The following is a 20,909-nucleotide window of genomic DNA, read 5'->3' on the forward strand; positions in this document are numbered from 1 at the left end:
TGTATTAATCAAGTTCTTCAGAGAAACAGAACCGATAGGAGATATTGGAATCAATAGGAGAGAAAGAGATTTATTGTAAAGAATTGGCTCACATAATTATGGGGACTGGCAAGTGCCAAGATCTGCAGTGAAAATGGTCAAGGTAGAGACTCAGGAGAGCCAGTGATTTAGTTCTAGTCTCAGTCTGAAGGGCTGAGAACCCGGAGAGCCAATGGTGTAGTTCCAGTACAAAGGCAGGGAAAAGAGCTGATGTCGCCTTTCGAAGGCCATCAGGCAGGAAGAGTAGTTTCCTCTTAATTGAGAATGGGTCTGGTTTTCATTCTCTTCAGACCCTCAACTGATTGGATGAGGCCCACCCGCATCGGGGAGGGCGATCTTCTTTGCTCAGTCTACCCATTTATACGTGACTCTCATTCAAAAACACCCTCAGAGAAAGACCTAGAATAAAGTCTGACCAAATACCTGGTCATTTCATGGCCCGGTCAAGTTGAAATAAAAATAACCATTGCAGCAAGCCGTGAAGCTGGTAATTTGTCCTTGTTCCTGTTGGAGCTGTGATTCCCATAGGACTTGTGCACTGAATGGAAGGAAGGTAAAGGGGAGATCAGAGATGGGAGAAGCTGTGTTGAGTGTCTAATACTTTTAACTTGTACGAAGCTGAATGCAACAAACAATGCTTTTGTCTTTCAGTGTATAGAGACATCCTGGCTTGTGGCAGAGGGGATTCATTTTTTATAAGAAGCCACTTTGAATGTGAGAAGGAAACTCCACAGAGCCTGGCCTTCACCAGGGGGGAGGTCTTCCGAGTGGTAGACACACTGTATGACGGCAAACTGGGCCACTGGCTGGCTGTGAGGATTGGGAACGAGTTGGAGAAAGGCTTAATCCCCAACAAGAGCAGGTAACAGAGATCGCATTCTCACACACCCCTTTTAATCCTTCCCCTTGCAGAAAACTACAGGCCCCCTCCCTGCAAAAGGAAACCCCACATGAGTTCATTATGTGTCATCATCTGTTTCTTGTTTATGGAGAGTGGCGTGAATTGTAAATAGCCACCAGCTGGTTTGTTGTGAGTAAATTTAGCATCATGTGGTTGGTTATTGCATGTGGCTGTTTGAACAACTTCCTAAAGAGCGTCTACTGCCTTGTACCGTGTACAAGAGAGATACTGAATGGCCATAGCATGCCAGGACACCTCTTAGAGACAAGGTACCCTTGTCTGGTGTCCCGTCTCCATCCTTGGAGAGGCTTATGCACCCCAGTGAACACTTGGTATTTGGCTGACAGTGCAGGAACCTACAAAAGAGGCCTGTATTTGAGCAGGAGTTCCAGGTGTGGTGTGTACTGTGTACCGGCGTATCAGAATGAGCCAGATTTCACATGTTTATTGCTGAGCCATTTCTGGTAGATTTCATAGAGACCCAGCCTTTTTCTGCTCCCATTTGGAAGTGACGGTCCCCACATTTCCCACCCTCTGAAACTTCTTCATTGTTAAGCGGAATCTTCTCTGAGCTCAGAAGTAAAATCGATTGGATTTGATTAATGAAATGTATGTTTGCTGCGTTTTCTGGCTTTAGAGATTTACTTCCCATGGTTTCTTCTCAGAGCTGAACAAATGGCCAGTGTTCAGAATGCCCAGAGAGACAATGCTGGGGACAGGGCAGATTTCTGGAGAATGCGTGGCCAGAGGTCTGGGGTGAAGAAGAACCTGAGGAAAAGTCGGGAAGACCTTACAGCCGTTGTGTCTGTCAGCACCAAATTCCCGGCTTATGAGAGGGTTTTGCTGCGAGAAGGTGAGGAAGCAACATGGGGCCTGGAAATGATCTGACTGGGCTCTGAGCCTGTTCATCTTCATTTTCAGACCGTATGGTCAAGTTCTAACTGTTCACCTTCATTTTCAGACTGTATGGTCAAGTTCTAACTGTTCACCTTCATTTTCAGACCGTATGGTCAAGTTCTAACTGTTCACCTTCATTTTCAGACTGTATGGTCAGGTTCTAACTGTTCACCTTCATTTTCAGACTGTATGGTCAAATTCTAACTTACGTATGTCCGTTATGCCAAAGGCAGTTTATAGAGTTGAAATCAAACTCTAACAAGGAGCATGATTTATAAAAAGCTGTTCCAATTCCTAAATTCAGGCTTATTTCTGCAACCTAAAAAATGTTTTAATACCACTGTTCAAAAATTTCCTTATATTGGCTGGACACTGTATCTTACGACTGTAATCCTAGCACTTTGGGAGGCCAAGGTGGCAGGATCACTGGAGCTCAGAAGTTCAAGACTAACCTGGGCAATATAGTGAGACCTCATCTCTGCAAAAAATAAAAAAAGTTTCCATATATTATCGGTGGCAAAGTTTGTGTTTAAAAATGGTGAGGAGCTAGGCAGTGTAGTCCCAGCTACTCAGGAAGCTTGAGGTAGGAGGATCGCTTGAGCCTAGGAGTTTGAGTTTAGTCTGGGCAGCATAGTGAGATCTTGTCTCTTAAAGAAAATATATCTAGGTTAGTATGTGGTTGAATGAAAAGAAAAAAATTGTTTTAAATGGTGAGGATAGTGAAGGCATATTCTTCAGAACAGAGCCAAGCTGAGTTGGGGGTGGTAGAAACCACAGTTTCTCTCATTTAGTTATGTTATCAAAAGGCCATATGATACTTGTACTGCTTATTTATTTTTTTTTTTTTTTGAGACGGAGTCTCACGCTGTTGCCCAGGCTGGAGTGCAGTGGCGCGATCTCGGCTCACTGCAAGCTCCGCCTCCCGGGTTCCCGCCATTCTCCTGCCTCAGCCTCCTGAGTAGCTAGGACTACAGGCGCCCGCCACCGCGCCCGGCTAATTTTTTGTATTTTTAGTAGAGACGGGGTTTCACTGTGGTCTCGATCTCCTGACCTTGTGATCCGCCCGCCTCGGCCTCCCAAAGTGCTGGGATTACAGGCTTGAGCCACCGCGCCCGGCCTGTACTGCTTATTTTAACAGCTAGGCAAGTGTGTATGCTTTAACGGCCTTTCTTGTCATTTCAGCTGGTTTCAAGAGACCTGTGGTCTTATTCGGCCCCATAGCTGATATAGCAATGGAAAAATTGGCAAATGAGTTACCTGACTGGTTTCAAACTGCTAGTAAGTCTGTCAGTGTTTTTTTTTTTTTCTCTCCCATATTTTTATTTTGAAAAATTTCTAACAGAGGAGTTGGAAGAATCGTGAACACCCACGTACCCTTCACCTGGAATCACCAGTTGCTAACATTTTTCATGCACTTTCTCTCACCCACTCCTTGCACCATAGACACACACACACAAACTCTTTCAAATATTTCTGCAGAATCATTTATAACACTTTATCCCGGAATACTTGTGGGAATCTCCTAAGAACAAGGACTTTCTCCCACATAACTGCAATACCATTATCACAGCCAAGAAAGATAACACATTGATACAGTGTAATTTCGTATATAGTCCATTTTCCACATTTTCATCCTAGTTACGTGCTTCATAGCTTTTTTTTTTTTTTTTTTTTTTAATTCAGAATACAACCAAGGATCATTCATGACATTTGACTTTTATGTCTTTTTGTGATTTTTATGTCTTTCCAGTCCCCTCTTTTTTCCTAAATAATTTTGTTACACTGATATTTTGAAGAATCCAAGCTAGTTGTCTCCTAGAATGCTTCCTGTTGGACTGGCCTAACCGTTTCTTCACGATTAGATTTCCGCTAAGCAGGCTGTGTGGGTCCTTCCCACTGAATCTCTTTAGGAGGCACCTAATGTCAGGTGTGCCGTCATTGCTGATGCTAGGTGGGAGTATTTGATTGTCACCGTTTTCTAAACAATTACTTAGCTCCCTGCTTTTGCTTTTGCAGAAACGGAACCAAAAGATGCAGGATCTGAGAAATCCACCGGAGTGGTCCGGTTAAATACCGTGAGGCAAATTATTGAACAGGTGAGAAAATTCATCCACAGACCATGTTCTCAGAAATAATTAGATCATGGTTTGCTGCAGTCACTTTTAGAATAGTATCTGTACCTTAATCATTAAATGTTAATAATAAAAAATTGGCCAGGTGCAGTGGCTCACACCTGTAATCCCAGCCCTTTGAGAGGCTGAAGCGGGTAGATCACCTAAGGTCAGGAGTTAGAGACCAGCCTGGCCAACATGGTGAAACCCTGTCTCTACTAAAATTATAATTAGCCGGGCGTGGTGGCAGGTGCCTGTAGTCCCAGCTACTCAGGAGGCTGAGGCAGGAGAATCGCTTGAACCCAGGAGGCAGAGGTTGCAGTGAGCCGAGATGGCACCATTGCACTCCAGCCTGGGCGATGAGAGCGAAACTCCATCTCAAAAAAAAAAAAAAAAAAAAAAAAAAAAAAGATAATGTGAATGCAAACCATTTCACTGTGTGGAAACCAGTCACTGTTTTCTGGCAGCAACATACTGGTTTTTTTTTTTCAGAGTTCTCAGCATTATACCAAATAATGTGTTAATTCATTTTATCAGAAGTTCTAACACATTGATAATATTGAAGTGGGCATTATGTGGAAGGAAATGTGTTCTGCTTCTTGATTTAAATTTACAAGATAGGCCGGGTATGGTGGTTCACGCCTGTAATCCCAGCACTTTGGGAGACAGAGGCAGGCGATCACCTAAAGTCAGGAGTTTGAGACCAGCCTGGCCAACATGGTGAAACCCTGTCTCTACTAAATATACAAAATTAGCTGGCCATGGTGGTGGTGGGCACCTGTAATCCCAGCTACTCAGGAGGCTGAGACAGGAGAATTGCTTGAACCCGGGAGTCGGAGGTCACAGTGAGCCGAGATTGCACCATTGCACTCCAGGCTGGGCAACAGAGCGGGACTTCATCTCAAATAAGTGAATAAATAAACAAACAAGATACGTCTCATACAGCCTTTACTTATTAAAACGAAGTCTTTGATGCTATATTACTTTATATACCCATTTATATAACTGTTCCCCATTTGTAACAGGATAAGCATGCACTACTGGATGTGACTCCGAAAGCTGTGGACCTGTTGAATTACACCCAGTGGTTCCCAATTGTGATTTTTTTCAACCCAGACTCCAGACAAGGTGTCAAAACCATGAGACAAAGGTTAAATCCAGCGTCCAACAAAAGTTCTCGAAAGTTATTTGATCAAGCCAACAAGCTTAAAAAAACGTGTGCACACCTTTTTACAGGTAAGTGAAATGTAAATGTTGTGCCTTTTTTCAAAAATGAGAAATAGAGAATTGAAGAATAGAAGAAATGACTAATTAATCTGAATGGAGAATTTGAAATCGTGTTCATGACTCTTTGAAAAATAGTTAATCCTATAAAACGAGATGTTAGACCAATGGCATTTGTATATTGAACTTTGTAATTTTGTCTATTTGAAAATGATCCTAAAGATCCATGATATGGTAATAATTAGCTATTTTGATGAAGTTCAGATTTTCCTGTGAGACTATAAGGCTAGTGATTGAGCCAGGCCGAACACCTACATCTCTGTAGAGATTGTGTCATTGTTCAGTACTCGCCATCAATACATGTATTAACTCACAAAGCAAAAGGAACTTGGTTTCATTATTTAAAAATATCCCTGTCTGGCATGGTGGATAACACTTGTAATCCTCCCACTTTGGGAGGCCAAGGCAGGAGGATCACTTGAACCCAGGAGATGGAGACCAGCCTGAGCAGCATGGTGAGATCCTGTCTCTACTATAAAGGGCCAAGCATGGTGGTACATGCCTATGGCTGAGGTGGGAGGATCGCTTGAGCCAGGAGTTCAAGGCTGCAGTGAACTATGATGGCACCGCTGCACTCCTGCCTGGGTGACTGAGCAAGACCCTGTCTCTTAAAAAAAAAAAAAAAAAATCTCCAAACTAGAAACTTGGACACTCTGAGTATTGGATGATTTAAAGATTTATTACTCCTCTTTGTTAGGTGTAATAATAATATTGTGATCTTTTTTAAACAAAGTTCTTTTAGGAATGCATACTAAATAAAATATTTATGGTTGACCTAATATAATGTTGGGAATTTGCCTAAATAGTCTGGAGTGAAGAGAGTAGATGGGATTATAGACAGGACAAGACTGGCCGAGACTTGGTAGTTGTTAGTTGTTGAATTGGTTGATATGTACATGGGAGTTCATTAAACTGCTATCTGTACTTTTGTACATGTTTAAAGATTTACCTAATAGAATATATTTTTAAGTCCATGAAACAAAGACCCATTGCTATTACTCATGAAAGTAAAATGGTCTAAGAACATGACATATTTTAATAACAAAATATTCACTATCTATATAAATGATGAATTCTGTGCATATGGGATTATTAAGAGTTTTAAAGGGTTACATAAGTTTTGTGGTCATGCGGGGCATTATTTTGTGGGGGCAACATGAGGAGACTGCAAGGATATGATACCCTCAGGATGAGGCTAGCTTATTGAGTTCATTGCGCATCATCATCCACCCATGTCATTTTTAGCATATCTCTGATACTGGAGAGGATGGGGGTGAATGATTGTGTTCACATTAGATGCTTGTTTTAGTGTAACTTGGTTTTTCTTGTTAAAGAGAGGTGCACTACTTACCACTGTGGCCAAATGAGACATAGTTTAACCAAATGCAGAGGAGGAAGTGGTCCATCATAAACTAGATTTCTGTGAATGTAGTCTTAAGTACTCATACTCTTGGTATGTTTATCAATATCTTTTCTGTCCTTTTTACTAGTATTATTATTACTATACAATAATATAGTAACATATTAGTAATATAGTGAAGAGTGGTACGGCCTTCCATGTGTGCTGTCTTATTAGGCCATAAGAAAGGCCAGCACTTTTGCATAGTCACAATTCTGGTGAATGGCTGAGCCCAGACTAAACTATGGTGTCCATAACTGTCCAATATTGTACATGTGTTACAGCACAGACATATTCTAATCCCAAAAGGGGTCACGTAATGTAGCCCTTCCTTTTAACAGATTAAAAAACTGAGGCTGAAGTGATTACAAATGAAGTTAAAACTACCCACACTTTATTTTCCCCCCTGCTTTTGTCTGAGTACACTGAATGGCTAGGGTCTTCCCTCAGAGAGTTAAATTTGGGGTTCATGTGAGGATGTAGGAAATCGGGAAGGGAAACAGTGCATTGTAGAGGAAGAACTAGGCTGAAGGCCTACAGTACTTACAGTACTTCTCAGTTAAACAGGAGAAGCTTTTTTCTGAGATTTGCCCATAAGCAAGTTGACTTGTCATAATAAGTTAAGCGTTAGGCTTGCCTCCCCAACTACCAATTTTTAAAAATTTGCTATAAAATACATTTGCATATCACAAATTTTTTTTTTTTAAAAAAACAATCTTTGAATTACATGTTTTCTTGGAGTCTTCAAAGCATTCAGTTCATGGTTTGAAGATCATTTAAGTTGAATTATGGATTTAGAGACCCAAATGGGGCTACCCTTTTATACTAAATTGTAGAATTTTAATTCCTGATTTCTCAAAGGATTATAGACTACCTGGTTGACCACAGAAAACAGAAGGAAGATGCTGGGCCCCCTAGCCGGATACCTTTGCTGTTGGTTGCCCATTTAGAGGGGTGTCTAGTGTGCCACTGTTAACCCAGGCACATGAAAAGCTTTATTGAGATTTGACTTACATACCATATAATTTACCCATTGAAAGTATACAATTCGGCTGGTCATGGTGGCTCACACCTGTAATCCCAGCACATTGGGAGGCCAAGGTGGGCAGGTCACTTGAGCTCAGGAGTTTGAGACCAGCCTGGGCAACATGATGAAACCCTGTCTCTACTAAAAATACAAAAATTAGCTGGGCGTGGTGGTGGGTACCTGTAGTCCCAGCTACTCGGGAGGCTGAGCTGGGAGGATCACTTGAGCCCAGGAGCTGGAGGTTGCAGTGAGCCGAGATTGCACTATAGCACTCCAACCTGGGCGACAATGAGATCCTGTCTCAAAAAAAAAAAAAAAAAAAAAAAAAAAAAAAGTATGCAATTCAGTGGGTTTTAGTATGTTCGGAGTTGTACAGCTGTCATCACAATCAATCAATCAATCTTAGAACATTTTTATCATCCCCAAAGACACCCCATACCCATTAGCAGGCATTCCCCATTTCTCCCTTTTCCTGAACCCTCTAGTCTTAGATATTACCTTTTGCTGTTGTTCTTGGTACTTCCAAACCTCATTGGCTGGGGAGGGGGAAGTAGCACTGACCATACATGTCAGGGCTGGACACACATGCGCTCAGAACCTCAGTACTCCCAACTAAGGCAGTGGCTGAGTGAGCATCCTTTCAGTATTTCACTTTCTTGAGCTCAAAAGATAGATTAAGTCTATCCAAGGGGTTATAGGCATAGCCCAGAGGTTGGGAGCAACAGATAATTAACTAGTATTGCTCTAAGGCAAAGAATCTGAGAAGCAGAATGAGATAATCCAATAATAAGCCAAAGGTACTTAATTCAGCAGAGTCAAGGGAAGGAAGCCTCATGTCTGTGCACTTGCCTGTTAAAAAGGGGTCAAAGCATGAGTTGGATGTTACCTTTACATGCAGCTTAGGAAGTTAGCTACTGTGAAGCTCTCAATTTTTATTCATAAACTTGACTGTTAATGTGAATTCAATAAGAGGTTTTGTGATATTCTTTATTTTATCAAGGGGCAAGAACATATTTCCTGCATCTCACAAATGGCCCTTTTTTCTTTATGATGAATACAGACCATACTTAGACAGCTACAACATAAAGCTTTAAAAGACTGTTTAACATTTTGTATATATTTAGTGTAAATCCCTCATTTTGTCTCTGGCGTACAAAATCTCACTTCTATTTTTAAGTATAATATTTTAGCTGTGAGAAAAACAGAGTAATCTTTGCAGAGTACCATAATAGGAATATAGAAGTCCATGGAACCAAAGTTCATTTTCTTTGGGTTGTCCAATGGATCAGTGTATTTCGATGTTGTAAATAATTAATAACCAAGGAAATTGTAAGCTCATTCAGGATTTTCCAAGGTCACTGTTGGAACTTCTTAAACAGAAGAAAGCTATGTTACTTGGAGGAAAACCTGAAGCATCCTTGCTCACAAAATTTGCTTAATGGTTATTTTTGGCTTTAGAAGTGATAATACATTACAGAGGCCATGGCAATGTAGTTTAAAAGAAATCCTGATTTACCTGCAGTCTGATAATTTTAGGGGTACAATTTACCCGACTTGCTTGTCTCGTTTATCTCCATTAGGTCCATAATACATATTGCTGAAGAAATGGCATATGTTGTACTTTGTTGGTATTTTATATCTGTGCTGTAAATTTCTGTTTTAGATGGGCCATGTAGTGTAGTGACTGAGGCCATAGGCTCTGAAAGCAATCTTCTGAGCTTGCATCCAGGCTTCACACTTGCTTGGTGTGTGGCCTTGGGCTAGTTAATTTCACTACTCTGTCTTGGTTTCTCATCCATAAGACGGGCATCATAGCAATACCTACCTTGCAAAGTTTGTGTAATCATGAAATGACCTAATTCAGGTAAGGTACTTGGAAAGTAACTGATTAATGCATAGTAAGTGCTATTATGTAAGATATACTTTGTTCTGAGTAGAAAAAACTGGTTGAGTTTGTTTAATCCATATGTATATTCTAAAATGTGTAAGTCTATCAAAATGATATACAGTCAGCTCTCCATATCTGTAGTTTCCACATCCATGAGTTCAACTAACCACGTATAGGAAATATTTGAGGGATAAAATGGATGGTTACATCTAAACATGTGCAGGTTTTTTTTCTTGTCATTATTCCCTAAACAATATAGTATAACAATGATTTGTGTAGCATTTACGTTGTATTAGGAATTACCAGTAATCCAGAGATGATTTAAAATATATAAGAGGATGTACATAAGGCATATGCAAATACTATGTCATTTTGTATCAGGGACTTGAGCATCTGTGGATTTTGGTATCCAAGTGGAGGGTGTCCTGGAACCAATCCTCTACAGATACCAAGGGACAACTTTATGTTTAAGTGTTACTTTTAGTATTTTATTGGAGGTAGCCAACAGTATATTAGTGTATATTTTTCTTATTTGTGATATACCTGTCTATGTGAATCTTGCCCTGTCACCCAGGCTGGAGTGCAATGGTGCGATCTCGGCTCAATGTAGCCTGCACCTCCTGGGTTTAAGCAGTTCTTGTGCCTCAGTCTCCTGAGTAGCTGGAACCACAGGTGTGCGTCACCACACTCAGCTAATTTTGGTATTTTTAGTAGAGACCGGGTTGGTCAGGCTGATCTCAAACTCTTGGCCTCAAGTTATCCACTCACCTATGCCTCCCAAAGTGCTGGGATTACAGGCATGAGCCATGGCAGCTTGCGTATATTTGTTTTAGATGTATCTTTGTTCCTGAAAACACACATTTTTTGTTCTTGGCTTTTTTTTTTTTTTTTTGAGACAGATTCTTGCCCTGTCGCCCAGGCTGGAGTGCAGTGGCATGATATTGGCTCACTGCAACCTCCGCCTCCTGAGTTCAAGGGATTCTCCTGCCTCAGCCTCCCTAGTTGCTGGGATTACAGGCACCTGCCATCATGCCCGGCTAATTTTTGTATTTTTGTAGAGATGAGGTTTCACCATGTGGCAGGGATGGTCTTGAACTCCCAACCTCAGGCGATTTGCCTGCCTCAGTTTCCCAAAGTGCTGAGATTACAGGCGTGAGCCAGTACACCCAGCCGAAAACACTTTTTAAAAACATTTCTTAAAGTTAGCTTTTCTGAAAATAAACATTCTTTTTTTTTTTTTTTTTTTTTTTTGAGACGGAGTCTCGCTGTGTCACCCAGGCTGGAGTGCAGGGCCGCGATCTCGGCTCACTGCAAGCTCTGCCTCCCGGGTTTACGCCATTCTCCTGCCTCAGCCTCCGAGTAGCTGGGACTACAGCCGCCCGCCACCACGCCCGGCTAGTTTTTTGTATTTTTAGTAGAGACGGGGTTTCACCATGTTAGCCAGGATGGTCTCGATCTCCTGACCTCGTGATCCACCCGCCTCGGCCTCCCAAAGTGCTGGGATTACAGGCTTGAGCCACTGCGCCCGGCCGAAAATAAACATTCTAAAAATCTATTTTTAGCTTTATCACATCCTATAATGTGAACTCAGACAGCTACATGGTTAATAGTTTTAATTGCATTTATTAAAAGGAGTTTAGTATTCAAAGATATGCCAACATTTTCTTGCGTCTACCAAAGTCTTAATTCAAATATCACAGAAATGAGTATAAGTTATGTCAAATAGCATCCTTAATAAACATGGCTCTGGAAATTAATGCAGACCTTTTTGTTTATATTTCTATAGCTACAATCAACCTAAATTCAGCCAATGATAGCTGGTTCGGCAGCTTAAAGGACACTATTCAGCATCAGCAAGGAGAAGCGGTTTGGGTCTCTGAAGGAAAGGTATGTGGCATGGATATGCTGCTATGAGGTGAGAGTCCCTGTTCTGAAACTTTCCTGAAGAGGGCAGTGAATGTAGTCAAGCCATGCCCATTTGAAGTGATGCTCACATGTGTGCTGATCAAGTTTGAAATTTCATAAATTCTCTGATCAACTAATAAAAATGAAGGAACTTTTAAAAGAAGAGCAGAATGTGACGTGTGCAGCCCTACATTCACTTCCCTTTTACTTTTAACGTAGTAACTAGTGTTATATTCCAAGTACACTAATCAGAGCTTACAAGATCTCATGCTGAGCTCCACAGCTTACTAAGGACGTGGGAAACTTAGAGTGCCGATGAGAGGTGAGGTCAAGCAACTTGGAGAATACGGCTAAACATTAATAAAAAGAAGAAAAGCTAATGGAGTCGGAATTACTTAGACAAAAAGATTGGTTGAGAATGTGCCATCGTTCTGAGAGTTTGAATGGGTGATATGAGAGTGTTAGGGAATTTGTCTAGGCCTCCAGAATTGGATCGCTTCTCCCTGGTGGAGATAGCTCACACACGGCTGTGCTTCAGGGAGGAAAGAGGGAGATTCTGTGGCCCCTTTTACTCTAGAAGCTTTTGGTGCTAGTATCCTGTACACCAGCTGAACTGAGTAGTTTTGTGAGACTTTACAGTGACTGATTTTGTTGCAGAATTGACTAAGTCTTGCTCTTTGAGAACTAGATGTTTGGTCAAAGTATCTGGCATCTATGGCGTGCTTCCAGCTTGGAAGGCTCTATGCAAGCTTCCCTGGGGAGGACAAGTTGAACAGGACGTACCTTCTGCCTTTGAGGGTCCGAGAATCTTGTAGAGGCATGGATGTGAGTGTAGCACAAGGCAGTGTGCATGTGTTGATATTACTAGGAGAATGGTACCAGGAGAACAGGCTGTGGAGGAGCTGGATTCAGAAGAAAAGCAAGACAGTCTGAGGCAGTGTGGCTTAGCTGCGGTATGTAGGATGGATGGTAGCACAGATAGGCTGTAGGGCCCCTAATTTGAGTTCCTGCACAAAAATGTCCATAATATCAACATTGTACCAAAGCCAAGTGATTTCAGGGAGAAAAATAAAAGATGCCTTCCCTGGCGAGCACATCAATGTTTCAGTCGCTTGGCTGTGTCCTTGGGAATTTTCTTGAGTCCCCACTCCCAGGAGCCACGTCAGACCCCACTGACCCTCCGACACAAATTCCTCTAGATGGAAGGGATGGATGATGACCCTGAAGACCGCATGTCCTACTTAACCGCCATGGGCGCGGACTATCTGAGTTGCGACAGCCGCCTCATCAGTGACTTTGAAGACACGGACGGCGAAGGAGGCGCCTACACTGACAATGAGCTGGATGAGCCAGCCGAGGAGCCGCTGGTGTCGTCCATCACCCGCTCCTCGGAGCCGGTGCAGCACGAGGAGGTGAGGCGAGGCAGGCCACGGGCAGGAGCAGGAGAGCCTGGTGTTTTCCTTGCACTCTCGTGGACAGCTGTGTGTTCAGGGTGCTGTGGAAGGCATTCCTAGGGGTTGGAGCAGATGACTTCCAGGGAGTCTCTCGCTCTGAGTCCACACTGGCATGGTTGAGTCTGTGGGAAAGTGGGACAGGCAGGTGGACTTCAGAAGAGCTTGAGGGGCCAGCACGCCTCACACCCATGCCCTCAGGTGCGACGGATAAACAGAATGGCTTTATGTGCCGGCTGTCCAAATTACTAGCGGAACATTCCTTCCCATGCAGTATTGTTGTATGTACTTGTAACCTTTGATTAGGTTTCTCTCTGTACTCTTAGATGTCCTTGCTTTTCTTCCCCATCCTGCTTTTAACCTTTCTAATCTTGCCAAAGCTCTTGAGTGTTTCCCCATCAGTTTCCTTCTCTCTTGTATTTCAGTTTTTTATTTGAGTTCATGATCAAACCTTCATCTGATCACATGTACTGGGCATCCACTGTGATTAGGTAGCTTATGGGATCCTTGAAATCACATTGACAGACACTGTAAAGTCACAGCCAAGTTAGCAATTATTAGTTGCACCTCAGAGAATGCTGGAATAATGATCTTTGTAGATGGGATTGTTCATATATTTGGATAATTATTGCTGTGGATTTCTCTCTAGCATCTTAGCTCATTCCAGTAAATGATTTTTTTCTTTATGAAATAGAACTACCCTAAAAAAACCACAAAAAACCCAAAACAACAAACTGAAGGGGGAGAAAAATACACCATTACCACAGCAACAAATTAGTTTATGCTAGACAAGTTGTAAAGAATAATTAACTCCCAAATGCCTATAGACATAGGTATTAGTGACACAAGAGATTTTAGACTTTTGGAGAGTTCTTAAAAAACTGTGCTTTAATGGAAGAGACTCTACATTGGATGCAGCCAGTTTTAAAAAATGTGTCTGAAGCATTTGGTGATGGTGTCTGCCTGTTCAGTAAAGAAGCACCGGCTCAGGACCTCAACTTCTGAACTTACTCAAGTTTGCAGAACTCCTCCAAAGCAGTCGAGTGCTCTATTCTCTCTGCTTGGATGTTCTTGTTGTGAATGAACCTTTATGTCTTGTAGAGCATAAGGAAACCCAGCCCAGAGCCACGAGCTCAGATGAGGAGGGCTGCTAGCAGCGATCAACTTAGGGACAATAGCCCGCCCCCAGCATTCAAGCCAGAGCCGCCCAAGGTACGTGGCTGGGAAGCCCAGGATGGGAAGGAAGAGGAAGCAGATGCCTCTGGAACCTCCTGGACAGCCAGGGAGGAGCATGCAGACTGAGATGGTGTTTAATTATGGTTCTGACTCACTGTGTTCTCTATTAGAGCCTGTCTTTTGGCCTGTTGGGTGAATCCCCCACATTAGGGAAGGGCAAAAAGGAAGGAAAGGCAATATTAGGAGAACATATAATTTTAGGGCTGTTAGTGTTATTTTTTTTGTTGTTAAAAGATTGTAAAGAAAAAATACTGCATACCTAGAATCACCAATCGCAGAATCTGTTTTTCTTTTACTGTCCAGCTAAAGTTTTTTGTCCACAGTCTGATTTAGATGCTCCAGATAATAATCTTTTTTTTTTTTTTTTTCTTGAGACGGAGTCTCGCTTTGTTGCCCAGGCTGGAGTGCAGTGGCCCGATCTCGGCTCACTGCAAGCTCCGCCTCCCAGGTTCATGCCATTCTTCTACCTTAGCCTCCTGAGTAGTTGGGACTACAGGCACCCGCCACCACGCCCGGTTAATTTTTTGTATTTTTTTTTTTTTTTTGGTAGAGACGGGGTTTCACCGTGTTAGCCAGGATGGTCTCTATCTCCTGACCTCGTGATCCGCCCACCTCGGCCTCCCAAAGTGCTGGAATTACAGGCGTGAGCCACCGCTCCCGGCCTAGATGCACCAGATAATTCTTACTGGTGATTTGCTAAAGAGAATAATCATTACCACTGCTTACAATGCCTCTCTTTAAGAGAGCTGCTTATTTGTTTAATAATCATTATCCAGAACAGAAAGACACAAGAGCTTATATCAAAATATTATTTACCTCCAGTCAGAATCAGAGCTATGACTCTATGTTTTTCCTTATACCCAAATAAAATCTATTTAACTCAATAATTTATTATTTATTGTTACTATTTTTTGAGATGGAGTCTCGCTCTGTTGCCCAGGCTGGAGTGTAGTGGTGCAGTCTTGGCTCACTGCAACCTCTACCTCCTGGGCTCAAGTGATTCTCTTGCCTCAGCCTCCCGAGTAGCTAGGACTTAGATGCGTGCACCACTACATTCAGCTAATTTTTGTATTTTTAGTAGAGACGCGGTTTCAACATGTTGGCCAGGCTCGTCTTGAACTCCTGGCCTCAGGTAATCCACCCACTTTGGCCTCCCACAGTGCTGGGATTACAGGTGTGAGCCACTGCGCCTGGCCTAACTCAATAATTTAGATGAGAAGAAAGCCATAATTGATTGTGTGAGCCATCAGAAGTAGTAAATGTGATAGGTACTAAGTAATAATAATAAGTGACCTCATAAAATACATCAGCGAAAATTTGCAAGCTGGGCAAGACGAAGTGTGAAGGAGAAGTGGCTGCTAGCGTGAAGCAGTGCTCCCCTCGCTCCCCACCCCAGTCTCATTCCTCAGCTGGACATGGGTCTCACCTGGGCTGGCTCATGTACCCTCGGTGCAGCAGTGACCTCAGAAGCCCACTCTTGCAGTCCCAAAGCCTGAATTGTTCTGAGATCTTCTCCAAGATGCTAACCTCTTCTAGAACAAAATTATTCCAGGTCTGATCTTACCTCCGGCAATCACAGCCCTCCCAGCACTTTCCCTGCTCCTTTTTGGCTTCCTGGCATTCCTAATAATCTAGTGTAGGAAGGGAGGTAGGGCTCAGGAAGCCTGGCCAGTGGCCGTTTACCCTGCTGTATTACATTCCTTGTCAGAATGGCATTTGTGGACCACCTTTGGAAACTGATCAGGAAATGGAGTGTATTAAATCACTAATACAGATTTGAAAATAAACTTAAAAGCCCAAGGTAAAAACGTGTCATTGCTCTCTGCAGGCCAAAACCCAGAACAAAGAAGAATCCTATGACTTCTCCAAATCCTATGAATATAAGTCAAACCCCTCTGCCGTTGCTGGTAATGAAACTCCTGTGGCATCTACCAAAGGTTATCCTCCTCCTGTTGCAGCAAAACCTGCCTTTGGGCGGTCTATACTGAAGCCCTCCACTCCCATCCCTCCTCAAGAGGGTGAGGAGGTGGGAGAGAGCAGTGAGGAGCAAGATAATGCTCCCAAATCAGTCCTGGGCAAAGTCAAAATATTTGAGAAGATGGATCACAAGGCCAGATTACAGAGAATGCAGGAACTCCAAGAAGCACAGAATGCAAGGGTAATTGTTTTTAAACTACGCATCATCAATAAGAGTTTTAAATAAGTCTGATTTCAGTATAACAGCGGACAGCCCCTTTTCCACTGCTGCAGATGTGACAGGGTTGTTCACACACACTGCACCCAAAGCAGGGGCTGTGTGTATCACTTCAGATTGCTAGCTCCCAGCACGTCCCTTGTTCTTCCAATGAAGAAAACTTGACAATATAGGGGAAGAAGATTCTGCTGTTTATACACAGGACTTTGTATAGGGTTCTGGAATGAGGAAGTGTGAGGAGAGAATCGGTGCCTCTCAGAAGTCGTTTTAATTAGAATGTGATTTTTTTTTTCTTTTCTTTTAAACATGTCTTCATTAGCTCCCAGATTTGCCATGGAAACCAAGCAAACTTTGGGTGCTAAAACAGAAAGGCCCATAGGTTGTACTTTCTGAGCTGTTTGAATTTGTTTACCATGTGCACATAGAACTTTTCAGACATCAAAGAAGAATTTAACTAAAGATCTCTGGAGTATATTTGCCCAGTAGATGTGGGAGTTTTCTTTCAGGTCTAGCACAACAGCAGCAGTACATCTGAGCATTTTTCTTTCCTTGTGGTAAAATATACATAACATAAAATTTACCATTTCAACCACTTTTTTCTTTTGTTTTATTTGTTTTGTTTTTGTTTTTGTTTTGTTTTGTTTTGTTTGAGACAGGGTCTCCCTCTGTCACCCAGGCTGGAGTGTAGCGGTGCGATCACAGTTCACGGCAGCCTCAACCTCTTAGGCTCAGGAGATACTCCCTCCTCAGCCTCCTGAGTAGCCGTGACCACAGACACATGCCACTGCACCCCGCTAATTTTTCATATTTTTTGAAGAGACAAGGTTTTGTCATGTTGCTAGGCTGGTCTCTAACTCCTGGGCTCAAGCAAAACCCTCCTCAGCCTCCCAAAGTGCTGGGATTACAGGCATGAGTCACTGCACCCAGCCTCAACCATTTTAAAATGTTCAGTTCAGCGGCATTAAGTACCTTCACATCGCTGTTCAGCCATCACCACCGTCCATCCCCCAAATTTTTTATCCTCCCCACGTGAAACTCCATACCCATTAAATACTAACTCACCATTCTCCTCTCCCCACAGTCCCTGGCACCCACCCCTCTACTTTCTGTTTTCTGTGACTTGGACAGTGTAGGAACCTCCTATAAGTAGAATCATACACTATTTGTCTTTTTGTGATTGGCTTATTTCCCTTAGCATGATGTCCTCAAGGTTCATCCAGGTTGTAGCATGTGTCGAAGTTCCATTCCTTTTAAACAGTTTTCCTGTCTGATGTGCACTGCACATAACCGTGGAAATGAGGACGCCGCCTCTGTGTTTCCTCTTCTTGAAATGGGATGGGAAAATAAGTAGGATATGGGGAAAGGGTGGGACCAGCAGGAAACCAGCAAGCAGAGTGCCCAGTGGTTCATTCTTTTGCTCTTGTTCTTTTCTTTTTTAATTACCACAGATCGAAATTGCCCAGAAGCATCCTGATATCTACGCGGTTCCAATCAAATCGCACAAGCCAGACCCCAGCCTGCCCCAGCACACGAGGTAAGGGCTGCCCAGCAGGCGCAAGTCTAAGGCGGGGACTTCTCAAGGACTGGGACTCGAAGAAAGAATTTCCTTTACCCAAATTTCAGGGTAACAGGAGGATTTTTTCCCTACAGGATGACTGTTTGTCTTACTCATTCCATCAAATTTAATTGTAAAGATTACAGAGTCAAAACTTCTGCATAGTTTGCTTGTGTGCTAAAACTCTGACAAAGTGTAATCATTGATGTTTCAAGCCAGTACTTTGGACACATTGGAGCCTGGTTATGTTACATTGCCCATGGTTAGCACATGAGCAGAATTCCTAGGGCTTAGACCTGTTTTGTCGCTGTTTGTTGCCTCTCAGCCAAGATTCTTAATTCCTTTGCATCATCCAGCAAAGTCAGACCACTTGTGCTGCCCTGAGGTCTAAAGGGACCCTGACAAGCAAATGAGCAGTCTCGGTAAATGCCACACAAACAGAAGGAATATTCACAGTGTCTTCCTGTTGAAGTTTTATACTGGATTGCTTCCTGCTTCCGAGAAGAGAAAAAAAGTCACATTTTCTTGTGGCCATTCTTTTTTTTTTTTGGAGACAGAGTGACTGTCGCCCAGGCTGAAGTGCACTGGTGCAATCTCAGCTCACTGCAACCTCCGTCTCCCAGGTTCAAGCAATGCTTGTGCCTCGGCCTCCAAGGTAGCTGAGATTACAGGTGTGTGCCACCACACCCAGCTAATTTTGGTATTTTTAATAGAGATGGGGTTTCACCATGTTGGCCAGGCTGGTCTCGAACTCCTGACCTCCGTCCGCCTCGGCTTCCCAAGATGCTGGGATTACAGGTGTGAGCCACTGTACCTGGCCTCTTGTGGCCATTCTATCTGGAAGCTGAAGTCTAGTTTTCCAGCAGTAGGAAACTGGAAGCAAATTTCTTCTTTACCAGTTGAATGGTAACACAGTCAACCAGGTTGCCTCTGACAACAAAGAGTTCTTGGGTATGACAGACTGAAACTGACAGCGAACTCTCGCTGCTGGGTGAGACTAGCCAGGGAGCTTAGGGGTGAGGAGGGCTCCCCCTGTCCAACAGGGAGATTCTTAGGTCAGGGGCACCTGGCTGGCTTCCTCACTCACCGCCCAAGTGGGCATTGGATTTGACTTATTACGAACCTGGAGCAGGACCCGGGATATCTCTGGTTGCTCTGCAGAATGTGGCTCAGAGGTAAGTGATCTGCTCAGTATGCTCAGCCGCTGTGCTCCGAGCCATGCCTCCCTGGGCAGCCGGAGGAATGGATGTGCTCGAAATGTCTTTAACACCCTTTCTTTGTTAGTTCCAGACCCCCTGAGCCACAGAAAGCTCCTTCCAGACTTTATCAGGATACCAGAGGAAGTTATAGCAGTGACGCTGAGGAAGAGGAGTACCGCCAGCAGCTGTCGGAACACTCCAAGCGCGGTTACTATGGCCAGTCTGCCCGATACCGGGACACAGAATTATAGATGTCTGAGCGTGGATTCTCCCGGGCCCGCCTGCCACGGCATCGGACTAGCCGGTCCTGCCAGGCCGCCGGGATGGTTCTTCTCCAGATAGAATGCACCATGGAGACGTGGTGGTACTCTAGCTTGTGTGTCCTCATAGAGAACCCAGGGGACAGCCGGTGCAAATTCAGAACTGAAGGCTCTGTTTGTGGGACTGGGTTAGAGGAGTCTGTGGCTTTTTGCTCAGAATTAAGCAGAACACCATAGTCAGATCCTGTTACTTGCTTTCAGTGGACCAAAATCTGCATTCTGTTTGCATACTTTTAATATGTATATTAAGAAGCAATAACTATTTTTCCTCATTAATAGCTGCCTTCAAGGACTGTTTCAGTGTGAGTCAGAATGTGAAAAAGGAATAAAAAATACTGTTGGACTCAAATTAAATTCAAAGAAGTACTTTATTGCAACTCTCTAAAGTGCCTTGGATGAGAAGTGTCTTAAATTTTCTTCCTTTGAAGCTTTAGGCAGAGCCATAATGGACTAAAACATTTTGACTAAGTTTTTATACCATCTTAATAGCTGTAGCTTTCCCTGCACTGTGTCATCTTTTCAAGGCATTTGTCTTTGTAATATTTTCCCTAAATTCAGACTGTATATATCATAGCTATACTTGATAGTTTAGCTATAAGTGCTCAATAGCTTGGAGACCAAGAAGTTGGTGTCGAAATTTTTTGTTTGTTTAAAACCAAGTGCTGCACAAAAGCAGATACTTGAGGAAAACACTATTTCCAAAAGCACGTGTATTGACAACAGTTTTATAATTTAATAAAAAGGAATACATTGCAATCCATAATTTTCTTTGTGGTGGATTTGTATGCTACTTTCTATTTTAAATACAACTTTTATTTCAGTTCCTAATCATAGAAGTGAGTACTTACTCCTTGTCGAACATTGGAAAATGGAAACGTGAAAAAGAAAATTATACCCATAATCCCATCCCTCAGATAATTTTGGTGTATTTTCTCCAATTACGTATTTGTGGATGTCTGTGTGTATGATGCTTGAGGGTGTACTGTGTTTGTAGTTCTATTTCGTATTTTTTCTGTTCATCTTTCTATCACTAACGTTTCTCAGGTGGTTACGACTGTGCAGCAAGGTAGTTAAAGCGTGGTGCACACATCGTCATTAACAACCACAGAGCAATATATCCCATGACTGCTTCGTAAGTGAACAATTTTCCTATTGTTAGCTGTTGGGATTATTTCCAGTTTTTTGCCCTTTTTTTTTTTTAATACATGAAATGCACCTCTTTGTATGTAATCCAGTTTTGTATATCATCGATCAACATTTCAGTATTTTTCTGCAGGCAAGTTCTCAGAAGTAGAATTACTGAGTAAAAGTATAGAAACATTTTTAAGGCCCTTGATGTTTACTGCCAAATGGCTTCCTAGGAAAGTTGCATCAATTTACACCCCCACATCCACTCTTCCTCTTCTTCCTCTTCTTCTTTTCTTTTCCTTTCTTTTCTCCTTCCTCCCTCCCTCCCTTCTCTCTCTCTCCTTTTCTTTCTTTCCCTTTTTTTTTTTTTTGACA

The 20,909-nt window shown here is 42.7% G+C and overlaps 1 protein-coding gene across 8 annotated transcripts in view; it reads left to right on the forward strand.

Moving 5' to 3' along the window:
- Nucleotides 1-20,165, forward strand: part of TJP2 (tight junction protein 2) — a 140,821-nt gene extending 120,656 nt beyond the window's left edge. For 3 of the 8 annotated variants that reach the window (XM_050761226.1, XM_050761225.1, XM_050761224.1), the window contains 11 exons: nt 691-901; nt 1,606-1,793; nt 3,020-3,115; nt 3,854-3,933; nt 4,974-5,184; nt 11,333-11,433; nt 12,651-12,863; nt 14,004-14,114; nt 15,967-16,296; nt 17,781-17,866; nt 19,172-20,165. In XM_050761226.1, the coding sequence (XP_050617183.1) occupies nt 691-901; nt 1,606-1,793; nt 3,020-3,115; nt 3,854-3,933; nt 4,974-5,184; nt 11,333-11,433; nt 12,651-12,863; nt 14,004-14,114; nt 15,967-16,296; nt 17,781-17,866; nt 19,172-19,337 (1,793 nt within the window). In that variant the 3' untranslated portion in view covers nt 19,338-20,165. The remainder of the gene's footprint in view (nt 1-690; nt 902-1,605; nt 1,794-3,019; nt 3,116-3,853; nt 3,934-4,973; nt 5,185-11,332; nt 11,434-12,650; nt 12,864-14,003; nt 14,115-15,966; nt 16,297-17,780; nt 17,867-19,171) is intronic. The other 5 variants (XM_050761232.1, XM_050761231.1, XM_050761229.1 and 2 more) reach the window with 2 other exon arrangements.
- The last annotated feature ends 744 nt before the right edge of the window (nt 20,166-20,909 follow it).

This window comes from Macaca thibetana, chromosome 15 (assembly GCF_024542745.1).
Source record: "Macaca thibetana thibetana isolate TM-01 chromosome 15, ASM2454274v1, whole genome shotgun sequence".
Lineage (NCBI taxonomy): Eukaryota > Metazoa > Chordata > Mammalia > Primates > Cercopithecidae > Macaca > Macaca thibetana.